Raw genomic sequence first — 26,689 nt, 5'->3', positions numbered from 1 at the left:
ATTAATCCACACTGTTAAGTGTTAACTGTTAACAGTTATATTGGGAAACTATCTGGCAAACATTCAGCATTAAGCAGCACTTAAGGCTGAGGGTGAACTCTAGATGCAATATTTCTGTGAGGAGGGGCACATTAAATTAAATTGACACAATATCACTTTCTGCTTTTTCATGCAACTTAATCACCCTTATGTACTTATTAGAGGGGAGGGGTACAGACCCACAGGGCCGTCTAACCCCTGTTTTACTGCATGTCATGTTGCTTTAAGTATATTTTATGAAGTGTAATGTAACCCTATCATACATATTTTCAGTGTATCCATTATAATTCCTCTCTTCAGAGATACTGTATTGAACATGACTCAAGAACATAGACTGTTGTAATAACTTCTCATAAGACCCATCCATTCAAAAAGCTAAACTAAGGCGAACAGCATCATCTTGCATCATGAAAGAAAAGTCAAGGCAATTCTTGTGAGTCTTTAACAAGCCTTTGCGCAAAGCAACGAAAGGAATCCTCTGTATTTCCAAAGTCCAAAACAGGAAAAAAACTTTTGAGTGAATCATGGTTGATTTGTCGTGAAGAATCTCACTGGAGGTCATTTATGAATAATAGACCCTGTTATCAGAATGAAACAAAATAGGAAAATAGCCCCCACTAAAGCACCGAGGACATAAAACACAATTGAAACTGAGCTCAACTACAATATCAAATAGAACCAGCAAACCAACCACTGCCAGTGAAGCGAACACAACTTTTATGCTGCTTTCCCTGTTCGCCTTGGGCCACACAACAGTCCACAGCAGGCCCCGACTGGACAACACCATTTAGACAAGTCAGCCCTTATTACTGATGTGTGTGTTTAAATGTGTGTGTGTGTGTGTGTGCTTCTGTGTGTGTGAGATCACTGTGACACTAAGCAGCCTCCATCCTGGGTGGCTCTGCTCTCTAGACTCCCTCGACCCTCCATATCCCCCTACACCCACCCTTAGGGCATGTTGGCTGGAGCCAGTCCAGACCGGGGTGGGTCAGGGCAGCAGGGTACTGTCCTGACTTAGGTTAGGGTTAGTGAGGAAAGTGTGTGGGGGTGTGTATGTTGTCTTTTAAGTTGGGAGTGAGGGAGGAGGGAGGGGTAGGAATAATCCAGAGACAATAGCAGAGCTGTAGGCTACAACTGTTGTGGAATCTCTCCCCCGTAGTTGTGCATGTGTGTGTGTGCGTGTGTGTGTGTGTATTTATTTGTTTTTGTTACCTCTTTGGGACCTTTTCTGACATAAACCCCCATCTTGTTGGGACTAGTAGCCTTGATGGGGACCAAAGTCCAGTCCTAATGAGGACTGGTTAAGGGTTAGGTTAAGGTTTGGGATGTAGGGTTATGGTTTGGGTGAGACTGTCCAAAATGAATGGAAGTCAATGCAATGTCTTAACAAGGATAGCTGAACAAACATGTTGTGTTTGTGTGCCATCAATTTGTCTTTTGTAACTAAGGGATTTTCATATGGCAGTTGAGGAAGTAGTTTTAATATTTAGTTTTTAATATATATTAAAATAAAAAAAAATCTCCTTCTCACCCCTCCTGGGCTGGTGTGTCTTCCTTAAGCTCGGGTCCTTTACCACAGGCCTGGGAGTTTGAGGGTTCAGCGCAGTGTCTTAGCTGTTCCCAGAACTGCGCTCTTCTGGACAGAGATCTCAGATGTTGTACTTGGAATCTGCTGGAGACATTCTCCCGGATTGGGGGTCACAGCCCCCAGTACTCTGATTACCACTCACACCATGGTTGCCTTTACTCTCCACATCTTTTCTAGCTCCTCTTTCAGCCCTTGGTATGTCTATCACCACTGCCTTCTTCTTCTGTTGTTTGTTGACCAACACAATGTCTGGTTGGTTAGCCATCACCAGTCTGTCAGTCTGGATCTGGAAGTCCCACAGGATCTTAGCTCGGTCATTCTCAACCACCTTAGGAGGTGTCTTCCATTCTGACCTTGGGACCTCCAGTCCACACTCAGTGCAGATGTTCCTGTACACTAAACCAGCCACTTGGTTATGACGTTCCATGTACACAACCTGCACCTGAGGTCCTGTCTGGTGTGGTAGACCCCGGCCTCTATCAATATATATACTATATATGTACACATTTCATGTTCTTTATTTCACACAAATACTGAAATTATATGTTATTCATTTGTATAATAAAATAGAATAATAAAAAAAGGACTATCTATATATATATCAGGGGTTTCTTTAGTTTGTAGAATGTTTATTTATCATCTTTTCTTTGTAAGGGCAAGATAATAAATTAGTGAGTTCAAAGAGGAAACAAAAGCGTTGTTGTTGTTTGGCCTGTGATCTCTCATGAAGCCAATCAATACTCTGCATTTGCCAGTCCATGTCAAAATTAGTGAATTTATTTTTCACCAAGAAACTGAAAAAATGAGAGACTGTTACTTTTTCATTCTTTATAGAAGGTAGATTTTAAAGAGTTTATTACCAATAATTACAAAAGAAAGCAGGAGACATCTAAGCCATAGTTTTTAATTGTGTCCACTGATTGCTCTTGCATTCATCAGACCGCAGCCTCGGTAGGACGGTTTGCAGCCAAGTGTGAAGTGGCTGTGGTGAGAGTCAGCACTTTTAAGTCCGAGGCCACAGTCCTCTGCCAGGAAAATGGTTGTATTGCTCCCTTCGGGCTGTGAGCAAGTCGCTGCCTCACGTGATGGAGTTGAAGTATCTTGGGGTCTTGTGGCCGCGTGGGGTTAAACAGGAGCGTGAGATTGACGGGTGGATTGGTGTGGCATCAGCAGTAATGTGGCGAAGGGGGAGCTGAGCTGGAAGCTAAAGCTTTCGATTTACCAGTCTATCTACGGTCCAACCCTCACCTGTGGTCATGGCCTTTGGGTAGAGGCCAAAAGAATGAGATCACAAATACAAGCAGCTGAAATGAGTTTCCTCTGTAAGGTGGCTGGGCTCAGCCTAACAGATGAGGGTGAGTGAGCTTGGACATCCAGAGGGAGTAGAGTAGAAACACTGCTCTTCGGCAGGAGGTGGTGTGATTTGTCTGATCAGGGTGCTTCCTGGACACCGTCCACTGGAGGGTTTCTGGGAATGTTCTCCTGGTAGAAGGCTGGGGTTAGGCCCAGAACACGCTGGCCTGGAAATCCCGCTTGGTCCCCCAGGAGTCACAGGAAACCAGTGCTGGGGAGAGGGGTGTTATTATTATGTATATTTATGTCTTTATAATAATATTTATACATTTATTATGGCTACTACTATCTATTTTATTCTTATTAATCTCTGTTTCAATGCTACTGTAAGGAGTGCTGCCACACTAAGTTTCGTTGTGTCCTAAGTGTCCATCTGTACATTTTGTTTGGTTGTCATGAGCAGTAAACAAGCTTTAAAATTTGCACAGTTATTGAAAATGAATACACCAACTCCTTTAACCCTGACTGATTAAGAGGCTATTGGCTGGTTGTTGGTGTTCTGAACCATTCTAAAGAGCCATACAGGCAACAGCATTGATTCAGCACAATGGCAGTCTTACTAAGTGGGTTGTAACACCTTCAGTGTGGTGTGAATCTGAATCTGAAATGCAGTCAGATGAATGTAAAAAATCGCAGCACAAGGTGAAACATGCAGAGAGAGCGAACGCATGAATCACTGCCTGCTAACCTCATTGTCATGAGCGTATCATCTAAACTTTCATCTCTTATGCACAAGGAAATTAAACTCGCTGAAAGAATTCTTCTCAAATCAGATCAGTCTATTAAAACTATTCCTCCTCACAGTGTGAGCAGAGCAGACAGGTCAAAACGCTTTCTGCAGCCACAGTGATAATCTGACCGCCACTCTCTCCCTATGGTATTAATTTCCATTCCTGTCAACTGCATGGATGAATCAACTGAATATCTAGCAGAGCACTTTACATTAGAGCTGTCGCATTTTATTCAAGATTGGAACACAGCAGAAAACAGATACTCCTTGCTATCAAAACATTTTTAACTCACCACTGCTCTCTCTCTCTCTCTCTATCTCTCTCTGCTGTGTGGTTTGTATGGTGTTTGCTAAAGTTCTGCTTCTCCCAACTTGCATAAAGTAAAGTGGCTGTAAACACGGGAGCCATCAGGCGCTAAAACTAAATCTGAAGTCTTTGGTAACATGACTAAATTAGCAGCATCCTAAGCTTTTAACAGCCAATCACTTGCAGACCTTCAGTGCTGTGGTAGTTTTTTTTGTTGTTTTTTGCCAGCCTTTTACCAAACGACTTTTCAAGTGATTTCACTGTCACAGACAAATCTCTAGTGTTGGAATAAACTCACGAGTGCTGCGGTAGAGCTGTGGCACGCTCCCGTCATCTCGATCGTTTGGTGTAAGCTAGTGTGAACTGTCCTAAGTCTGTCTTTTTTCTTTTTTTTTTTTTCCCTTTGATGTTCTGATAGAATCAAACGTGTTTTTAGTCTTGGCTCATGCAAATAGTGATGTTCAGGTTTTCTCCAGCACCAAACAGTAAAACAGCAAACAGGGTTGACAGTGAGCATGGAGGCGACTCAGGGAGGCGCAAGAAGGTGACTCGTTTTCTGTGAGACCGGCATTAAATAGACAAGGGAGCAAAGGGTAATTCAGCCTTTATACCTTTATATAGTAATAATAATAATAAGGTAGAATTACAAAGAGCAAAAAAGTTTGGAAAAAAGACTGCACATTTCCACCAGGAGCATGATGGGAAATCATCTCAAGGTACTCTAGTTGCAAATAGTGATAGTAGTGTGAGACCCCCCAGTCTCACATGATAAAATCGTATCATGTGAGACTAAAAACTCTGCGACTTATAACAGATCTTTAGAGGTCTTCAGAGTCTTCTAGTGTTTGGTAGACATTAGATGTTTAGCCTCTTTTCCATCATCCTTCGCCATCAATTAGGGACAAATGATTGTCCCAAAGTCATTTGGCATCAAAACTACAGCTACAAACACACAGAGTCAGCAACAAGCATCAAATGTTTTATGGCATTATTTTTGAAAGCGTCCTCACTTTACAGCATTTCTTCACCGGAAACCTTTGGACAGCGCCCCATGTGACATCAAACAGACAGGAATACAAGGAAAGAAGTCAGTTGTGTAACAACCAAAACTGTTCCAAGTTTGGCAGAAATTAGATCATTCATGTGCACCCCCCTGTTCAGAGTGAGAGTTCTCAGTCCTTCACTCATTCATCCACTTGTGAAGAGCCCATAATCAACCTTCACGCAGACCATCCACAGCCGCCTGCGGTTTTATTTCCACCCACACTGATCAGCAGGGAATTGAAGCACAGATTCACTTTTTTTTCTTTCTTTTTTTTGTGTCCAGTGGCATTTGCAAAAGAGAAGAGCTCTGACATGAAAAAGTTTAGCCTTCTATAATCCGCTTTGCCTTTGTGAAGTGAGTGACTTTGAAACTCGCTATCACAATTACCTCCTCACCCCCCCACGCTCACCGGAAATAGAAAGACAGAAGTCACTCTCTCTATTTAACCATCTGCCTCTCTTCAAATCCTCCCGTTTGTTTGGGGAATTGTAAGTCTCTCTCTCTCACTCTCTCTTTTTTTTTTGTTCTTAAATTATCTTTCATTATACTCTAATAGTTTTTCTCATTTGGAGCCTGGTGTGCATAAACGCACACGGAAATTAAAACTTTTTGGTTTGTGACAGTGATTAGCGTCGAGTGGAGGTCAAACATAATGGCTTCTATTTAACAAGAAAATAGATATGATTATACTGCGCTTGCTCTCCGTTCAACTTTTGTCCTCAATCTAAATGGTGCAGCTCTGATAGCTCTGCCCTCATTACGCAGCAACAAAAGGGCCCGGGCCGGCGGTTCACATTGCTGATCCTCGCTATTTGTTATCCTATATTTAACATCAGAATAGGATTCTTAAGACGAAAGAAGAAAAAAAAAGGCAGACTGAGACATTTCATAGGTGCTACTCATCCCTCCTCCTCCTGTTGACTTGTAATATTTATAGTGTGTGCCAACAAAGCTTTTGTTGCCTTCGGATGAACAAATCAATGAATATTCAGCATGTACTGTGAGATTAAGCAGGACTATGGATGATTTAGCATGTGTATCTGAACTCTGCCGCATTATTGATTCATCATCATCTGTAAATATCCTAATCTACCTTGCATTACAGCTGCAACAACTACTTCAGGCAGATACAAACACACAGGATCTCCTAAATCTACACTGCTGTTGTGAAAAAAAGCAATGAGTGGATTACAGAATGTGTGTCACAGTGAAGGACAATGTTTTTCTTTTTTTTTTTTTTATTTTCTTGTCTTGTATTTCAACCGAACACGCTGAGGTGTCATGTTCACCTCCTTGTTTTGGGGAAGTAATCACAAGTGTTAATTTTATGGTCACATTAGTTTGCTGTAAAGCTTTAATCACTCAGCTCAATTAATACACTCTGATAGCGATGATGGAGAGAATGCCAACGAGCCAGAGCTTCGCCTGGTGCCAAAACTGATTTGTCATGCGCATAATCTGCCTCATATCCACCAAAACTGTACACATTCCTGCACAAATTCACTTGTTACTGGGAGTTAATGAGAGTGAACATGTCCTCCCTTTTGGAGGCAGAATACGGCTGAGTACACAGTGGCTCATATGTGAGTTATGTGTTAATGAAATTTACACTTTTCACAATTTTTTTAAAAAATATATTGTTTCTCATTACACTGAGATGATGAGAATTTAAAAAACTTGAACCAAAACTAAACATAACTTCTAAATGTATAAGATTTTGTAACAAAGATGACAGGAAAAAAAAAAAAAAAAAAAAAAAAAAAAGGATTAGGTGGTGAAATGGAAATTTACATTTTTGGAAAACCCAAAACCAATATTTCAATACCTGACAACTTAAGACACTTCATCACATTGATGGAAAGATCACGTTAAATCAAAATTAGCTCCATCTTGACCAGCCACAAGTATTAAAATGCTGCATACATGTTAATGCATCAGTAATGAGTCATTTTTATGTATTTGGGTACATTTCTTTCTGATAATACTTATGTACTTACTTATGTACAATTTTGAATACAGAAGTTTTACTTCAATATGTCTGTGTACAAAATGCAAATACCTCAAAATTGTACAATAACTAAGTAAAAGCTCACTTTCCACCACACAAGTATTTTTTTTTCACAACGTTTCACCAATATCTATGAATGCACTTTTGCTACATCCTCATGACAACAGATAAAAAGCCTGTATCCGAGTTTGAAAACTGCTGATTAAACATTTACATTTTGGCACAGGACCCTTCAACAGGGCCAAAATAACTGTGTAATAATGCAGGACCTTAGTTTATATTCTACTGAAACAGAGCAAGGGGTTTACAGCCTTGACTATGGAGACAAGATGAATAAAGGAAAGACAGAACTCCCTCTGACTTTTCTTGCACGACCACGAAATGCATCAAATAAAGAAGAAAGAAAAAAAAGGCACATGAGACCTTCCTTTTCACCATTTTTTTTGTTTATTGTTGGCATATTGGTGTGTTTGTGTTTGTGATGTGTGAGAAAGAAATGTATGTATACTGGATTCCAACTGCACTGTGTACAACACCTTTTGCATTTGGCCATGTTTTTGTTCTGTTTCTTCATAAATGGACCCTTAAAGTTTTGGTTACAATGACACTAAATTACCACTGATTTCAATCTAAATTATTACCTTCTTTTTATTTATAGACATGAGCTTTATCAATCTCCAAAAGTTAAAAAAAAAAAAAAAAAAAAAAAAAAAAGAAATAATGTCAACAATGAGAACTTGAGTTTTACATCTGCTAAGGCTGTTCTGTCTGTCTTCATGTCTCCCCCTAGGAAAACAATAAGCCTTCTTCAGGGGAAAATTAAAGACGTGTCAAAGCTCTGAATCAGCATGTGAAACCTAGCAAATGGATAGCACGCCTTCAGAACGAGTAGATATAGATGGATTTATATATAGAGTTTTATATTCACCTTGAAACTTTTAAAAGAGTACAGTAAACACTTCTCACACATGATAGAAACTACTTGACGCCTCCGAATCAGAAAAAAGTGCAGGCCAAACACTGTCCAAGCCCACGATATGGTGAACGAACCAAATCCAAAGCAAACAAAAAGAACAAGACATGGAAATTAACAAAAATGACATAAATAAAACAAAAAATATATATATATCCTGCCCACAATCTTTTCTTACAAAGTTTGAAGTAGATCAGACCACATAAACAGAATAGAAAAATCTAAAAGTGTGGTATTGCATTTTGAAATGCACAAAGATTCTCCTGTACAATTTGGCGTCTCTGTGAGTACAAATGCCTAAAGGGCTCAGTGGTGATTTCTCTGGGTGGCTGTCGTTTTCAGTTTGTCTTACACAGTATACATATCCAGTCCTCGTGTGGTTTTATTGTCCTCAGAGATGTATACGTCAGTGCTGTAAACAGGCACACACAGATTGGAAAAGGACGGTGAGATCAGTGAACCAGTTTTATCTCTCCGTCATCACTGTTCTTCTTCCTCCTCTGTTAAGTTTCTCAGTCCTGCTGAGACAATGGTGTCCTCCCAAGTAAGGCTATCTGTCTACCTGCCTGCACCCATCCGTCCCACCCCCGCTCCTCCAGGTCCAACCGTCTCCTAATCCCGAGAGAGGGGTGCCTCCAAAGCCCGGCAGTGATCCGAGGAATTCCAGAGAGGAGGGAGCTCTTCCTTAAGGGGGGGGTGTCTCTCATTTTGTGTGTAGTCATGAGTGTTTATTTATTTTTATTTTTATTTTTTGCTGGGTGAGGAGGGATGAGGGAGAGGAGGGCAAAATGGACTGAAAACTCAATGCTTCTTTGCTTTTCTTTTTTTTTTTTTTATAGCCTTGGTCGTCGGGGAATGATTGTGCAAAGTCACGCGGTTTCCGATATGTCCACGCGAAAGGAGCTAGCAAACCCTTTTCCTCGCTGTAAGAAGTAGAGAAAAACACAACATGATTAGCTGCATGAGTGTGTGTCTGTGTCACTGTGTGTGTGTGTGTGTGTGTGTGTGTGTCTGCGAGAAATGACAGAAAACAAAAAAAAAAAAAAAGAAAGTAACCCAGTGCTTAAATGGCCTCATTCACACAGAATTAGTGCACAACAAGGGGCAGGAAGTGTCGCACCTCTCATCTGGGCTGTTTCAGTTCACTCTTGTGAAATGACTCTGATAATATATGCATGAATATGTATGTGATGGGTGGAGGGGGTTGTTATGGGAATAGTGGCATCGGACGGTGGGCGAGCTGGTGAATACTGCACGGCCAGTTTATTTAGGGCAGCAACAAAAGAGGGAGGCTGAGCTCAAACGGGCTGGAGTGCAGCCTCTCATTCAGGCCCCCCTCCCGTCTCTGTCCCCTGCCTCGGTGCTGTCTGAGTTTGATGTCTGTAATCACTGAGCTCTGGCTATCACAACCCCCCCCCCCCCCCCCCCCCACCACCACCACCACCCCCACCCCCACCCCCACCCCCTGCCCCCGCCCCGGCACCCCACCCTCAACCCGACCCCAGGCCAGGCCCAGGCCCAGGCCTGCAAGTCCCAGGACAAAAGAGTCTCTGTGTATCACTGACTGACTTGATCAGATTAAGGAGCTTCAGCAGTCTTGGTATCATCATCCCCCCCCCCCCCCCCCCCCACTCTCCTCCCCTCCCCTCTCCTCTTCTCTCCTCTGACTGTTGTTCCCTCTTTGCCATTATCCACCACCCACCACCACCCCCGCACTCATTAGCATAAGGCCCACAGTAATCTACTTTGAGAGAGGAATGAGTGGCGGTGTTCCTGGGAAACGCAGCAATATTGGGAGCTCTTCACTTCGAGTGCTGCATCATAAGCGCATAATAAGCACATCCATGGTAACTATTAGAGCCGGAGCAGCACACAACAAACACAAGGTCCTTCAAAGTGAAGGCTGAAAAGTGCACTGAAGGGAAACTCAGAAATGAAAATCATTTCAAATGCTTTTAATTGTTATTGATTGATTGTTTTTATTTTTGGTTGCAGGAGTTTATCAGGTTTAAAATACACATTTTCATATTTTGTCTGTTACTGGAAATTCAAATAGAAATATTAGAGCCTGAATAGCTTATCTCTTGTTTAGGTGACGTTCACATGTTCAGGTGAGGTTTTTTTTTAGCCTTTTAGACTAAATGAATATTCAGTATTCCATTAGAAAGTGTTGCATTCCTTTCATCAAGCAACACAGCCTTAATGATTTTATTTAGTTAATTTTACATGTTCTATTATTTCTCCGTCCCACTTGATGGCGTTGACATACTTCAGCGTGTAGTTTGCTGGTATGCTCATCTCATGCTGCTCAATCACCGCTGAAACCTCCCCAACATAATTAATATAATGTTCTCTTCACATGCCACGGTCCACTTCAGCTATCATTATCTGTTATCACATGGTCAACGTTCACTGTCAAAAACACACCGTCACAACAGCTGTGTTCTTACCTTTCAATAATTACATAATTAGAGCACTTCATGTGTTGATCTCGTATTCCATTAGTTGTCGATGATATATTCTTGTTATTAAACAACACAGTCGTACATCATGTTAAGTGTTATCAGCTATAGGCTTTAATTTCAGTTTCTTTACAGTTTTAATGCCTGACTTCTTACTTTATATTTCCTCATTACTTTTGCAATAACCCCAACTCCTCCCCATGATCAATACAATGTTATTATAACCTGTTATCATACCCTTCTCTTTTTCAACCTCTTGCACTTGTAAAACTCTTTCATTGTCAAAAATGCTGTGTCACAACTGCAACATTTTTTATATATAATGATTTCCTCCATTAATCTAACACTTTATGTTCATCTCATATTAATTTAGATGATAGTGACATGGTTCTTATTAAGCCGCATCAGATTAAATCCCCACAACTGTTATGCTTCATTGATGTCTTTATTTCTTTTTTTTTTTTTTTTACTGTTTTAAATACTTTCATTGACAGGTGCTCGTCTTATACAGCTGAAATACATTATTGCTATGATTCCTCATCATAAGGAAAACTGTGCTTGCAATGATTGAACTGTACTGGGTCAAGTTAGGGTCAAAATACTCACATAGATTTTTCAAGTTTGTAGTTGTAAATCAACCGTCTAAATCTGTAAAATAAATCTGCTTGAGGAATTCAAGTTTGTGCATGTGTAGAAAAAATCTGTATTTGTTAAAAAAGAGATTTGTAATTGTAAAAGATGTGCATGTGTAGAGATTTGCATTTGTAGAAAAGATTTGTATTTGTAGAAAGGATTTATATTTGTAGAAAGGATTTATATTTGTAGAAAGGATTTATATTTGTAAAAAAGTATAAAAAAAAAACTGTGTTTGTAGAGGAGATTTGTATTTGTAAAATTACAATAATAATTATGCATCTGTAGAAAAAGATTTATATTTGTAAATAAGAAAAAAAGAGATACATGTGAATAAAGTGTTAATAAATGATATCAGTAGTGAGGTTACACAAAGACAAAAAAAACTCAGTGCTCAAAGTTCCTACACTGTGTGTGACACTGAAGTTACAAGTATGAATTTTGACTCTGTCTTTACACCTGAATCTGATTTGACAGTGTCAGTCCAATGACAAAGCAGAGTCCGGTCAGAGGGCAGATGGTTCAGTTGTCTGGAAGGTGTCGTTGATTTTCATTGTGGGTGACGGGGGCAGGTAGGTGGGTTTACATACGTTCACAGCACATTAAATATTTACCATCATCTTCTACAGCATCACCAAATGGAATTAAACCCAGCTGGGTCATGGAATAGCCTGTGCTGTTGTTGTTGTCGCCGACACTCATTGTCAAATCAGACAGGGTCAAATTTCAGACTTGTAAACAACAATCTGTAACAAGCGTCACAGGGAATTTTAGAAATACTTCTGTTTTCACAATGTCTTTGTGTCACCTCACCACTGACTTGTTCACAGATTTCACTCACAGTCTCTTTCTTTTTTTTTTCTTAGTTTTTTTTTTTTTTTTACAAAGACAAAGGTTGATTTGAAACTACACTTCACAAGCTCAAAATCTTTCTGATCCTGGTTCCGATTTGAGCCACAAACAGTATCTATATAAAGTCAACTGTAACACGCTGATCATCCTCTGTGACGACGCTGCCAGTACGAACTGTGCCAGAACACAGCCTTTCATAAAGAGTATGAAATTCTAATGTGCACAATTGGTTGGTTGCTTGACATAACTTTTTGATAAAAAGGATCAGAAAAAAAAAAAAAACAGAGCAAATGAATAAAACATTAATTAAACGGAAAAAAAAGGCATTTACCCTGCTGTTACTAACAGCATGCTGTGGTTTGAAATGATGGCGCTAGGGAAGCAGCATGGCTCTGACAGCCTGTGTCAGATGATGAGAGAGGGGGCCTCTTCAGGCACTGCTTGACAAAATTATAATTAAGCATTATCACCAAATTGCAGTGATTGAGGATGTATCTCTTTGTGGCCTTTGAATGAGACTTAAGAAAGAGCATTTCCTTGGGAAATGTGAATTTTCCCTTCTTTTTTCTACTCTTCTCAATTATCTAAAACTGTTTTTTTTTTTTTTTTTTTGATCCTCAGCTCCAATGCAATGACGTCCGTCGAATGAGAATGAGATGTTAAGCTCACTGCCTGCTGTTCTTCTTCGCTGATTAAAAACAGCCTTTTTTCACAGCTGGGCTCCGTGAGAGGGCCAGTGTCTTTTATATTATAGGAACCATTTTGCCATAATGAGACAGAGCTTCCTTAATGCTAACATCTCCATCCACATCAAAGCAACCATATAGAGCATAATTGCTTTTGGCATGTTTCATTTGGAGAGGCCCACAGGCCAATCAGTGCTGGAGGTTTGTGTGTGCTTGTGCATGTGCGTGTGTCTGTGCAGTGTGTGTGTATGAATTGAAATGTTAGGTGAAGGAAGATAAGATCATCACAGTCACAGATAATGGAGATGCTTGACAAAGAGGGAAGAGTTAGTTAAACACTCTGACAAGAGGGCTGAGAGAACAGGGGTCGGACCTGAAATGAATTTCATGCTTCCTTCTGCCAGCCAATCTAGGGAGAAAATTGAATTTGGAATCCTTTCTTTTTCACCTAATTCGATCACCACATCAGAGACTGGGCTGGCTGCTGAGGCCCGAGCACAACACAATACTCACTTAAATAAGCTGGGTTACAAGGTGCTTGGGAGCTAGGCAGAAATGCTTCCAACTCTTTCCTCTCTAGGGAGCTGTGGTGGTGGCTGAGGTGATGGTTTTGGAGAAGGTGGTGGTGGTGGTGATGGTGGAGGTGTTGGTGTTGATGACTGAGAGGCGTCTCTTTGCCAAAGGTGGAGAATGACTTATCGGCCGTTTGGTCTGGGCTTTCAAATACCTCTGTGTCCGGGACAGAGTCCATGCCAGGCACATGGAGGTTGCTGCGGTAGTCCGGACCCTGGCGCCCGTCAGAGGGCATGAAGCTCGGCATCCAGCAGCGGTCGGAGTGGCCCAGGGCCTTACACTCCTCGGTGCAGTTAGAGAACAGATCGGCACCTGAGCAAAAACACGGGTAAAGACCTTGAAGTTCTTGAACAGTCAGAAAACATGGAGCCTGTGTGTGCGAGTGCACTTCAATACATACAGACAGACGTAACTCCATCCAGAGTTTTTCCACAAAACGTTCATGCTACCTGCTCTTTGATTCCTCAAGTCAGAGCTTTCTGTTCCACCACCTTTAAGAGCTACACCGCCCGCACAAAAAAAAAAAAAGTGGATCACAGTGACTTTGTGGTCTGCTCTGTAGAAGCATGCATGATTATTTTCATTTGATGGTACTTTATACTATACTACTTCACTGCATTTCAGTGGAAACGACTGTACAAAAGTCCACCACATTTATCCATCAGCTATACTTCATATATGTGCTTATTAACTACAGGAGTCTACATGCGATCAGCTTATAAAATATGGATTATGGAGATTTGTTATTCTGAAAGCACAGCATATGTACAGTGTCTGCAGACATCTATACTGTCACGTAACAGAGGGGAGTAAACAACCGTCTGTTTCAGTCAGGTAACAGGTGAAACAGAGTTCATTTATGCAGGAACACACTACATCTACAGCACATACAGAGGCTCGGACATGAGCACAGAGAATGATGAGGGGTAATTTTTTTTGTATCTGTTGCGTCACCTCAGAGCTTTTCAGGGTGGAGGCACAAATGAACATAGTAGTTTATATAAATATCGACATGAGGTACTCGTACGCATCTATGTGAGATTTTGAACCCTGGACTCAGAGCCTTTTTTATTAAATAATGTAATAAATGACTGCTTAAGATGAAGATTTGTGTCCTTGAAACTGCTGAAACCTTTGTCCTTTTTTTTTTCTTGAACAATTTCAAGGCTTGAGTTTTACAAAAGTGCTCAAGCACACAATCTGAACTCTGTCCTGCAGAGAGGGGGCAGCGGGGGTTGAAGGACTCCTCTTATTGTTTCACAGTTTAATTTATTTTGTAAAATATTTAAGGGGACACTGGGCTTTTGAGGGAAAAGCGATTCTGTCTTGAATTTCAACAGGAGTCAGCAGCTAGAAATACATCTCAGCCCAGGACATGGATGCACAGGGAAGTAACGTCAATTGTATTTACAGCGTCACAAATTTGACTCAAAGGGCTTCGGGACATGTACAGCATGTGAAAACAGCAGACCAGTGAGTCTTCATTCTCTAAATTTATGGATTCTCTAAGTTAATGAAAGTTAATAAAAACAATTCTACTGAGCCACAGTCCATCAAAAAAACCTCTGTTCCTGATTCGAATACACTGTGAATTTTGTGCATGGAAAAACAGAGAAGAAATAGACATAGAAAATAAAGAAACAGCCAGTTAGTAAAGGTGATTATGTAAGGTAAAGGATTCATTTTCCAGACAGGGCCCGTCGCCTGGATTTGAGCAATATTGAGGTCACCGAGGTCTAAAACCTTTAAATGATTAGAGGCTGTCATGTTCTGATTACTCATGTGTAGTCTAAGTATTATGTATAATGTATGTGTACATTTAAATTGCATTTCAAGGTCTTAATTGCACAATGTAAAGTTCCCCCAGGTTATTAATATCTCACAAACGCCCTGAAAAAAGAATCCTTCATGGTGGCTACAGGATCCTTCGTCAGTGTTTGGATCACCAGGCGGGTAACCTGTGCTGCAACGCTGTGATCTCAGATACAAAATGTCACAGGTCACTGGATGTTTGTGTGTGAGCTGCAGGCGTCGACATGCATACATGTACAAAAGAAAAAAAAAAAAGAATAGGTGGGTGGAATTTCCACAACAAAGCCAAAGCATGTGTGCGTATGTGTGTGTGTGAGAGAGAGAGAGAGAGAGAGTGTGTGTGTGTTAGCACGAGTTGAGAGGTTGGTGCAGTCTTCAAAGCCAGTGCCCCTTTATCCTGGACATTCGATTAACTAAACCACAAACTCAGTGATATTGGATTACCAGCCGGCCCCTGTCCCAGGGACTCAGTCTCACCCCCCTTTCAAACCCTATTGTCCCCCATGAAAGGCTGGTTGCAGGTATGAATAAAAAACCAGTTTGGGCATGCTTACTTTCATGTGGATGTAATTATTTGTCAGGCTGCTTTTTTTTTTTTTTTTTTTTTTAATGGCAGGAGAGAATCACCCTTTGTCAGAGAGCGAGTTAAAGGGGACAGAGTGAGCGGGAACAGCACAGCTATTTAGGCCGAGTGGAAGCCTTGAGCCAAATTGTGTTTTCATCGCCCCATATGTTTTTTTTTTTTTTTGCAGTGGGGCTTAGATCCTGTGTATGCATGTTTTTTCGCAGCCTAAGTCTGCTTGTTGTGTGTGTGTGTGTGTCTGAGTCGCTGTTTGAGGCTAAAATCTGTACTGTCCAGCTCGGGCTATCTGCTGCTAATCCCTCTGAATACAGACTGATCAGGCTAAGACCGCTGCCGTCTCAGTAAGCAGAGTGTGTGAGTGCGTTTTGTGGTGTGTGTCTGTAGCAGTCAGCAAACAGGGAATTTGCTTTGTTACAAAGCGGATTAATTTGGCTTGCCATCACTAACAGCTTGGAAAAGTGCCCAGTCTCCTATCGAGAGGAGAGGGCTTCTTATTAAATATTAACCAACATGCCATAAATATACCATCACATTATGTTTTAATACGGCCTCTTACAGAGGAGGAAACAACTTACTGTAGCTTGATTGGGGGGCTGGGGGGGTTGGTGTGGGGGGGTTTGCAGGCACACTGCGTGCAGACATACGGTATCTGAGCACCTGGACATGCAGGGTAACACAGCAGTGAAAGCAGCAAAAAGAAAAAAAAATAAAGCAGAAGGAGGACACGGAGTTCTGCTTCCATTACAAAATGGATGCTGTGTTAATTCTCAAAATGGGAACGGGAAATGTGGCATTTAGACTCTGCCAGAGAGATAAGACACACACACACACACACACACACTCACACACACACAGATATATAGAGAGAGAGAGAAACAGAGGGAGGGTAATTTCAGCCATAAAGCCAGATCAAGACATCTTGATATTTCTTGACATTTTGGCAAAATTAGATGTTCCCCTGGCACATTAGACAGTGTCTATCGAATCAGGCGGATAAAAACATTTCAACTGTAAAATTGAACCTCTCACTACACACACGCATGGAGGCCGAGCCGTGCTTAAAATGTATATAAAGCTTGTGGGTAATGTCATTAACTCTTAGCTGCATAGTTCTCCAAGATTTTTTTTTTTTTTTTTACCCAGAGCAAACATTTAGCCCGAGTGAAGAGGCTTGGGGCAGCTCCAGGGTAACAGTATCTGCCCTCCACTTCAACAGGGGAGGTAAAAAAAAAAAAAAAAAAAAACAAAAACGCATATCACACTAAGTCAAACACAAGCTAAGAGGCCAGCGAGGACACGCAGCGAGGGGAAGCCAACTTGAAGCGTGCTGACCCTCGTTACTTCTCGCGCCTCTCCTCATCTTAGCATTCTGCCTGGCGTTCACACAGGGCAAACGCAAAGTCTCCATAATAACCTTCATTTGGTAATTGGTATGCAGAGGTCTGAAAAATGAATTACTGATCAGCGAGCTGTTACCACGGTGATAACGTGAACTGCAGGCCTAAGGAGGAATTCATCACGGCAGCAGGGATGGGAGATGGGAGTGGATTTGGGGAGGAGGTCGTGTGTGTGTGTGTGTGTGTGTGTGTGTGTGTGTGTGTGGGGGGGGGGGGGGGGGGGGGGGTTGTCAGGAATTGGATAAGTGTCTTGACTCAATCTTCTCCAAGTGCGTGACATTGACGATATTGATAATATGCACTTTACACATGTAGCAGGGTGGGGAAATGGGGGCGACGCCATAGGCTGCAGACTGAGTGAGTCCTGGGGGGTGGGGTTGGGGGGGCCCGGCAGCAGCCAATGAGGAGCATTTTAATTCCAACATGATTTCATTCACAAGGAAGTGTGCCCCTCACAGAATGAACAGAATGACCTTTAACTGGGAGCTCACTCTCAGCACCGGCACTACAGAGAACTCCACAACTTCACATTAACCCAGCAACCAAAAAAAAAAACCTTCCAGCCAAAAAAAAAAAAAGCCAGAAAAACCTGCGACTTGTCAAAGCACCGAGGTCCAGAATCATCCTTCGCACTCAGAAGCCTTGGCATTTATAAACTCCTGCTGCTGAATATTGTCGAATAAGGACTGAAATACATTTAACTGAAATTAGTTAATTAATTATTATAATTGTTGTTAATCAGTTTTCATAACTAATTAATCCCTTAAATCATTTATCAAGTAAACCAGCTGGCTCCTTGAAGTACTGTGCTTAAATACAATGTTGAGCTATTTCACTTGAATATCTGTCGGAGGGGAAATATATCACAGTGAATATATGCATGTGAGGGTATAATACATACACAACATGCTTTCTTTTACAAACATGTGTTCATACATTCATGCTGTTTGATTTTACATCAGCACCCTTTGTTATATTAAATCAGTGTGTCTGAAATTCAAAATACATGTGGATGATAGTAAAAGTATATGTTGGTAAGAGGGAAAATACATGAGACTGAGAATATGTATAAGTCAACTGGATGAAGGAATATACTTGCAGTTATTCATTGATTTTTTTTACAATATGATATCTCTACTCAGGATCTGAGTCCTTCCACCATGGTCACTCATTATAAACTGATAGAATCAGAAACCTTTTGCTATTTGATGTTATAACCTTGTCGACAATTACACTATTAAGTCTCCAGCATGTTTTTTTACATTGTGTTTCTGCAGTGGCGTGGTAGAACTGAGACTTTTTGTTTCACAAGAAAAATAGAGGATCACATTTGCTGTGATCACACATTATGAATATTTTACATTAATATGTTAAATGGTATCAGCAGCAGTGGTGTTGGTAACAGTGGTAGGTGTGATAGAAATAACAGGAGCAGCAGCTACAATATAAATAATGGTAAGTACAAGATTTATGCATTTCTCATCCCCTTTCACCACATTAAAACATCCATCCACAGCACAATGACGGTGCCAACACATCGTCACTGTTCTAACTGCACCGTACATCCACACACTGCAGTGTGTGATGGCACATGATGTGCAGCATTGGTTCATTTGAATCCTGCATTTGACCTTTGCTGCAAATCCTCCCCTCTCTCTGCCACGCTCTCTGTCACTCTCCACTGCACACTGTAATGCCTTGAAAACAGTCTTGGCACTGATCCGACCAACAAGGGCTTTGTTCTCCATAATGGATCCGAAATGATCCAATCCGTCATTTCAACAACAAAAAAAAAAAAAAAAAAAAAAAAAAATATATATATATATATATATATATATATATATATATATATATATATATATATACATATATATATATATATATATAGTAAAATTGGTGTGAATTCAGACCCAGATCACAGCATGTAGGCCTATTGCATATATTTTGCTGAGTTTCGTCCTGTTCATATTTCTGTTACAGGTAATTTCTGGACTCTTTGTGAGTGCATCCTTGTTGTGGAGGAACTGAGCAGCTTTTGATCAGGGAACAACTGAGTCTGAAACTGCAGAAAATATTGGCCGGACAGCAACAACAATTACAGTAAAAAAAATAAAATAAAATAAAAAATATGGGGCAATGAGGGTAAACAGGTCCATCCAGTACTGTTTCCAGCAGTCAGAAACACATTCAAACAAATCTCAGTGGAGTATTCCTCTGCCAGCGTGTAACACTGACGCTTTAATTTATAGTTCAACAAATTTAGTGCAACATAAAAACCAATATGCTCCCATAAATCTGATTACATGGACAAAAACATCACTCTGGAAGGAGGAAGAGAAGCCTGATTTCCTCCCCCACTGATGTATTCATACAGTCTCCTGTCAAAGTCAAGAGAAGTGGCTAATGCAGCGTCATGATGGATGCCATGCACACGTTTATTTAACACGAGCATCTATTAAACACTGACACAGTTCGACTGCACCCTTGCCGATGACAAACTCAATTAGCACACGCAGAATGAAGCCAGGGTTCTTTTTCCAGCATTGTGGGACACTAAGCCACACTATCAATTATCCTAATCAAACAAAGACTTAATGCACAGCTAATAATCTATTTGAAGGCACTAAGCTGGTTGATAACACTGCAGCGGTGGTAACTGTACTCTATTTACCACACCAAGGGTACTCAAAGTCGGCATGGATGGGGGGTGCTGGGGTTGTCACTGCATCACAACTGCACACACAACACGGCATACTTTCCTGTGTGAGAGTGGGACTGTATGAAAAGTCAAGAGGCTGCCGATGAAACGCCAACACACTCGAAACAGAACGTACGGCAGCTGCCTGGCTCCGGCCCGAGCAGTGAAAAAATAAAGCTGAGGCAGATGTGAACTTCAATACTTCAGTGGTTCCACCTGAAATGTGACCATACCCCTGAGAGTGGATCAGTTGCTTGATCAGATACATCTTAACTGAAATCACATTGCAGAGTTGCAAAAACTGCACCAGAGAAACAAAAGCTAATGTTTGAAGGTCCCATATTTTACAGATCTAAATGGTTTGTTTGTGATAGCCACGAGAAGATATATTTATGGTTTTAAAAACCAGAAATCATCTCAGTGTAGTTGAACATCTCCTCAGGCTTCTCTCTGGAGCTCTAGTAACAACAAGTCGGTGAACCAATCAGAGGAAGATAGACTCTGAGCCTCTCTTCTGACTGGCTTACTGTTTTCTGAGTGATTGAATGAAAATATAGCAGATTTCAGGTAAACACTCAGAGAAACTGCAAAATTGGATGGTGGATGCAGGTGGGCGGGGCTTGGGGCATGGCTGTTTTGTTGTGACATCACAAAGTTCCAGAAGTCCTGACGGCTGGTTTTAAAGCTCAGCGTCTGAATACAGGCTGTGTGCATTTCTCTGTGGACTGAGGCTTTGATACTTTCACAGTATTAATATAGAACCTAGACCTGCTTTATAATCACAAACACATGGACATCTACCTTTATACAATATGGGACCTTTAATGTCTGATTAGATTGATACTCTCGTTGACCTTGTCTCTAGTCAGATAGTTCCTGATATAAATTCCAGCCAGATTTATCTTATTTGGGGCTACTGGGACCAGCAGCGTTTTTTTTCAGTGCTGCATCTTTTGTTAAAAACAAGAGCTGGCAGGTTTTTCAGACAAAATGCTAATGCATCTGAAATAGGACGACTCCATCTACGTACAGCCGCTGGCTGAGCTGCCACAGTGGTAAAAGCAAGGGCCAGACCACATTAAGATATTGAACCTCAAAATGTAACTTAAAATGTATCTATCACACATAGAATGAGAATGAGTCATGGTTCTATTTAGTTTCCTTTTATCACACTATGTTCGACAACTGTAACATTTGAGAGCTTTTATTCTGTTGAATGATAAAAAAGTAAAGCGATCAAAAAAAGTCTTGCTTTGTTATTGTTCCCAAAACTCCAGGTATAAATTTCAAAGGACACCCAGCCCCCACTTGTGTAAAAAAGTGCCGCTATTCATGACAGAATGTGAACTCTGGCTGGCAGCTTTCACAAGAAATGCTAATGTGGTTGAAATAGGACATCTCCATCCACATGAAGGAGCGGGCTGGCTCAGCCCCGATTAGGAGTAAAAACGCTCCACAGTGGTGAAAAAGAAAAACCTGAAGTCATTGTGAAGGTCTAACTCTGAGCCTATTAGAGCTAAAAAAAAAAAGGGGGGGGGGCGGCTGTGTTGTTGTGTGAAGAGGGCTCAGCTCTGTGTGTTTGTGTTTACTGAAGTCTGTGTAACCCATCCAGCCTACTGGAGTAACAGTGGAAGTGGCAGGAAAACTCCATTTGGCACGGCAAGGGCCCCTGCTGCGGCTGACCAGACACGATGACAGGCTCCATCCACAGAAGGCCCGCCACTGAATGAAGACATAAAACCGCCATTCATAACTCAGTGGGGCCCTATTGTATGATCTCACATGGGTTCCTTTAGCCAGGGAAGATTCAAAAAAAAAGGATGGGTATGGAAGAATATGGTCAGTGAGGAGGGAAGGGGGGGGGCAGTCGGAGAATAACTGCATGAATGAATGCATTAATTAATCTAATGAACAGATGAATCGCCTGTTCTGTTTGCTACTGCCACAACCTATTTGGTCCGCATCCCAGCGCTCCTTTAAAAGCCTGTCACGTCCCGTCGAGTGGTCTCCAGCACCGAGGGGCCCGGCTCCCAGGGAGCAGGCTCCTCATTAACGCTGCCACCTACTTACTGATGCCGCAGCAGGGTCCGCTCTCCGCGCCGCCCACGTTACATCGTCACATGTCCGAAAACCACACTGCCCCGATGTTACCAAACATTTCCCCATTAAAGGGTCTGACTCTGCCATTCTGAAGGCTTTATTTCCTTCTTCTTTGTTTTGAAGGGGGGAAACAGGAAAAGCCAAGAGTGGCACTGGAGAGGAAATCAGAATGTCTCAGAAATGCAACGCCATCATCAGAAAAGCTGATTGTGGGACACACTGGTATGCTGTACATGATGCTGACTCTAGCCATGTGTGACGCCAGCTTTCCTTCTTTTTTTCCAGCTCTACACAATAAGCCGCATCTGAGCAAGAAGAGTCCAGATTTGAGCAGTGGAGAGAGGGGTGGCAATTTGCTCCTGGACCCCCTACACCACATGCTAAACAGCAAAGTCTACTCCAGGCCTCTAGACGCCACACAGACACTGATTTGCCCTTTGGACAGGCAGCTTGAAAAAAAACATCAAATAAAAAAAAAACATGCTTGCATAAAAAGCCAGTTCTTACCAGAGGAATGGCCTCGATTGGTGGCGTCATGGTCGCTGTCCCCCTGCTCGCTGTCCCCATGGCCGCTGTCTTTGGAGCTGACCAGGTCTGCCTCCTGGAACGCCGAGCTGAGACCAGAGAGAGAAGCGGATCAAAGCCTCACTGAGCATTTTGATGTCCTCAGCTAACAGCAGTTCTAACCTTCCTGGTCCACCTCATCGTGCAGAGCATCATCACAGTAATGAGGCAGAGTGTATCAGCGAGCAAACTGTTTATTACAGGTGGATGCAACAGAGTGTGCAACGGAGAGGTTGCAGTGAAAATGTCCATATTTACCTGTTGACACGTCTTGGTCTGTCGACCAGGTAGCTGAGTTCAGCTCGTTGGTGTTTGGTCTGAAAGAGAGGGGGCGGATTTCAGTGTGTGTTTCTGGAGCACCCTATGTAACATGATTAGCATAAAGAAAAAGAGGAAAAAAAACATCTCCACCATCAAGCCCACACAGTGCCATGTTGATGGGGGCTATAAAATGAACCTGTGCTGTGTTCAACCATCAACCATTACACATACCACTCATCTCGAGTGACAAGCGTGTGTTTGAAGAGCTGTGTTTTCCCACTGGTCTGGAATGAGCAGGGCTCTACAGATATGTTGCCAAGGCGCAAGATAAAGTAGTGCACCTATTCGAGCTGGCACAGCCAAGAGACGCATCTTTGTTCTAGTGCAACTCAGCAACATTGTGACCAGTATGCTTAATGCCAGCACTCCTCTCCCCCAGGATCCAGTCTCTCTCTCTCACACACACACACACACACACACACACGCACCCACAGCAACCAGCAGCTCTGAGCCACCATACATTTTGCTTATACACTTCCTCTATTCTGATATTTTTCTTTTTTTTATTATTATTATCATTTCAAAGACTTTGGATGAACATGCAATGATTGCTGTTTCACAGCTGACCTCCCTGAGGAGTGCTAAAGGAAACATGTCAGCAACCAGTGGTCTAATCATTGTTTGCTTTAATGCCTTTCCTGAAATAAGTCAGGGGATGGTGCGGCGTAGCTGCTGTGTGTATTAGCACTCAGTAAAAGCCATTTGTAGGCATGCCACTGAACTGAAGGGAAAATATATGGATGAAGCATATTTTCTGTCTGTCACGTAGGAATGTATTTAAATGTTATCAAACAGGCAGACTTCATGTGTCTCAGGGGGGGATCCTGTGTATGAATCAGGCTTTAGACATGCTGAGGGTCTCTGGATGGAGGGGGGAGGGTGGGGGGTTAAACCGTAGGGTATGAGAGGACTCTTACCTCGTTTAATAAAATGCTGCCGTTTGATATGATGTCAGGCTGCTGGTCTGTGTACCCTGTCACTATGGCCCCGCACGGGTTGTGATCCGTGTCTGTGCTCCTAGACGGACTACACGGCTTTAGGAACATGAGGTCGGTTTTGGCAGACTCTGGAGTCAGACATACCTGGTAGCAATAGTTCTGGTTTTGGTGGTGGGAGCCAAAGCTCCCTGACTCCTCCACGGGGACTTGAGCTGTACCGGCTCCACTCACGTTAACAGCGCTTTGCACCAGCATGATATCTGACTTGCTGAGCTTTTTCTTGCGGGCCCGACTCTGCTGTGAGCAGCAGGAGCTGCAGCTCAGGCAGCAGTCACTGGTCAGGCAGGTGTAAATGTTGAGCTTTTTGTCCTTCTGGCAGCGCACAGCCAGCACGATCATGACCAGGAGGAAGATGAAAGAGACAGAACCCAGGGCGATGATGAGGATCAGCGTGAGGTCCAGGGTGCCATCTTTGGCCTTTGCGGTGCCTCCCCGGTCCCCGCTGCCGTGGCCTTCAGCCACACTGTCCACCAGCACCACCAGCACGCTGGCGCTGGAGGACAGCGGCGGCTGGCCGTGGTCTCTCACCTCGATCAGCAGGTCGTAGAGCTGGTGGGGGTCTCTCTTGGCTGACACCCGCCTCGCCGTCCTGAGCTCACCCGTCCTCCAGTCCATCCTGAACATGCCATTCTCGTTGCCCCTCTGGATGCTGTAGGACAGTCGAGCGTTCTCGCCGTCATCCGCGTCCATGGCCACGATGCGGGTCACCAGGTAGCCCGGCTCAGCTGAGCGGGGCAGAGGCTCCCTGGCTGTCCCATTCTTCCCCACGGGGGCCAGCACCAGGGGGGCATTGTCATTTTGGTCCACGATGATGACTTTGACTGTGGCATTGGAGAAGAGCTCCGGCGTGCCCGCGTCTCTGGCCTGGACCATGAATGTGAAATCCTTCAGCTGCTCATAATCAAAGGACCTGAGTGCGTACAGATAGCCCGTCTCCTCATTGATTGACACATAGGTTTTGACTGACATGCCCTGGATGTCACACTCTAATATGGAGTAGCTGATGAGTGCGTTCTGCCCGATGTCCGGGTCCAGGGCCGTGACAGCGTGTATGTACGCCCCTGGCACATTATTTTCTGTCACATACACATCATATATGGGCTGCGTAAATGTGGGCGCGTTGTCGTTCTCGTCTGACACCTGGACTCGGATGGACTTACTGGTGGCGAGGGAGGGCGTCCCTTTATCCCGCGCAACTACAGTGACGGAGTAGGAGTCCGCCTGCTCCCGGTTCAACGGCCCGTCGGTCACTATGGTGAAATAATTCCTAAAGGAGGACTTTAATTTGAACGGGACGTCGCCGAGGATTTCCACGTGGATCTGTCCGTTCTCCTCCGCGTCCCGGTCAGTCACACTGAGCAGCGCGATCACGGTACCAGGAGCCGCCTTTTCGCTCACGGACTCGGTCACGGTGCTGAATGTGATCTCCGGCGCGTTGTCGTTCATGTCGCTGACTTTGACCAGCACTTTGCAGTGCGCGGGCACGGCGTTCGGTCCCAGGTCCTTGGCCTGGACAAAGATCTGATACAGGCTGCTCTCCTCGAAATCCACTTCTCCGCGCACCTCGATGCGCCCGGTGCGCGGGTCAATGCTGAACAGGTCCTTGACGCGGCCGGAGATGTGGTTACTGAAGGAGTACACGATCTCTCCGTTTAGTCCCTCGTCCAGGTCGGTAGCGTTCAGCTGAATGACCAGCGTGCCCACGGGTACGTTCTCCGAGAGGCTCACCGTATAGACGGGCTGGTCAAACACCGGCACATTGTCGTTAGAGTCCAGCACTTTGACCACCAGCAGCGCGGTGCCAGTCCGCGGAGGCTGACCGCCGTCCACCGCGGTCAGCACGTACCTGTGCGCCGCCTGCTGCTCCCGGTCCAGCGGCTTCTCCAGGACTAGCTCCGCGAACTTGTTTCCGTCCGTTTGGGTCTGCACGTCCAGGTAGAAGTAGTTGTTTGTTGTGATATCATACGTGCGTAAAGCGTTAGAGCCCACGTCTGGGTCGAATGCGCTCTCCAGGGGGAAACGGGTGCCAGGAGTGGCGCTCTCTGAAATCTCCACTGTGATGTCTGTCTCCGGGAAGCTGGGTGGGTTGTCATTAATGTCCACCACCTCGATTTCGACCCGAAACAGCTCCAGCGGGTTCTCCAAGAACACCTCCATGTTGAGCTGGCAGCTGGCGCTCTGCTTGCAGATCTGCTCCCGGTCGATTTTCTCGTTGACAAACAGGACGCCATTCTCCAGGTTCACCTCCAGGTACGGTGTACGGGAGCTCGGCACCACCTGGAAGCGGCGAGAGGCCAGTTTGGTAAGGTCCAGTCCCAGGTCTTCGGCGATATTCCCCACGAAGGTGCCATGGTCCGCCTCCTCGGGCACAGAGTAGCGTATCTGAGAGAGCACTCCATCCGTGATACACAGGACAATCACAAGCACAATCATCGCCGGAAAAACAAGTGCACTTCGGTAAAAAAGATCATAAACCTTGTTATCCCCTGTTAATGGACAAAATGTCAATTTCCATCACCCATTTCAGTCGGTAGGTAAAAGTCTCCAAAATGCGTAAAAGTCTCCAAAAATGTGTAAGGCGTCCGGAAAAAATCTGTCCCATTAAAAAAGAGACATTTGGGAAAATAATAAGCAGTTTTAATGACTGCAGAAGCTTTTTTTTTCCTATTCTAGCGCCACAGTTTTTCTTTTCAGCTGCGTCCCGGAGATGCTACAGCGCACATTCCAATGAAGCGCAATGCCGCTGAAGTGATGAAGCCAGTCTGGGAAGGAGTTGGAAGAAAAGAAATCATAATCCATATTAGAAAAATACGAAATTCATGTTTATTCTGTGATGGTCCCTAATCATAAAACAAATGTCAGATTTGGCCCTCTTTGTTTTTCTGGCTCTGTGTCCTCTTGGCAGCCTGCTCCCTCACTGCGGTCTCCTCCACTCCACTCTACTGATGCTGTTCACTCAACAATTTG

The 26,689-nt window shown here is 43.3% G+C and overlaps 1 protein-coding gene across 4 annotated transcripts; it reads right to left on the bottom strand.

Annotated features, from left to right (window-relative positions):
• Positions 1–8,770: 8,770 nt before the first annotated feature.
• On the bottom strand, positions 8,771–26,683 carry pcdh10b (protocadherin 10b). Of its 4 annotated transcripts, none has more exons than XM_071457882.1 (5): positions 23,807–26,683; positions 22,662–22,720; positions 22,347–22,453; positions 13,404–13,561; positions 8,771–8,966 (listed from the first exon to the last, which is right to left on the bottom strand). In XM_071457882.1, the coding sequence occupies exons 1-5, from the start codon at positions 26,153–26,155 to the stop codon at positions 8,913–8,915; spliced, it is 2,727 nt and encodes a 908-aa protein (XP_071313983.1). In that variant the 5' UTR covers positions 26,156–26,683; the 3' UTR covers positions 8,771–8,912. The 4 variants fall into 4 exon arrangements, with proteins under 4 accessions (XP_071313983.1, XP_071313982.1, XP_071313980.1 ...); XM_071457881.1 differs by having other exon boundaries at positions 23,642–26,666; XM_071457879.1 differs by having other exon boundaries at positions 8,860–8,966; positions 13,190–13,561; positions 23,642–26,666.
• Positions 26,684–26,689: the final 6 nt, after the last annotated feature.

This window comes from Trachinotus anak, unplaced genomic scaffold (genome assembly GCF_046630095.1).
Source record: "Trachinotus anak isolate AG129_WGS33_773 ecotype Australia unplaced genomic scaffold, CSIRO_AGI_Tana_v1 ptg000021l, whole genome shotgun sequence".
NCBI lineage: Eukaryota > Metazoa > Chordata > Actinopteri > Carangiformes > Carangidae > Trachinotus > Trachinotus anak.
This window is presented reverse-complemented; position numbering and strand designations above follow the sequence as displayed.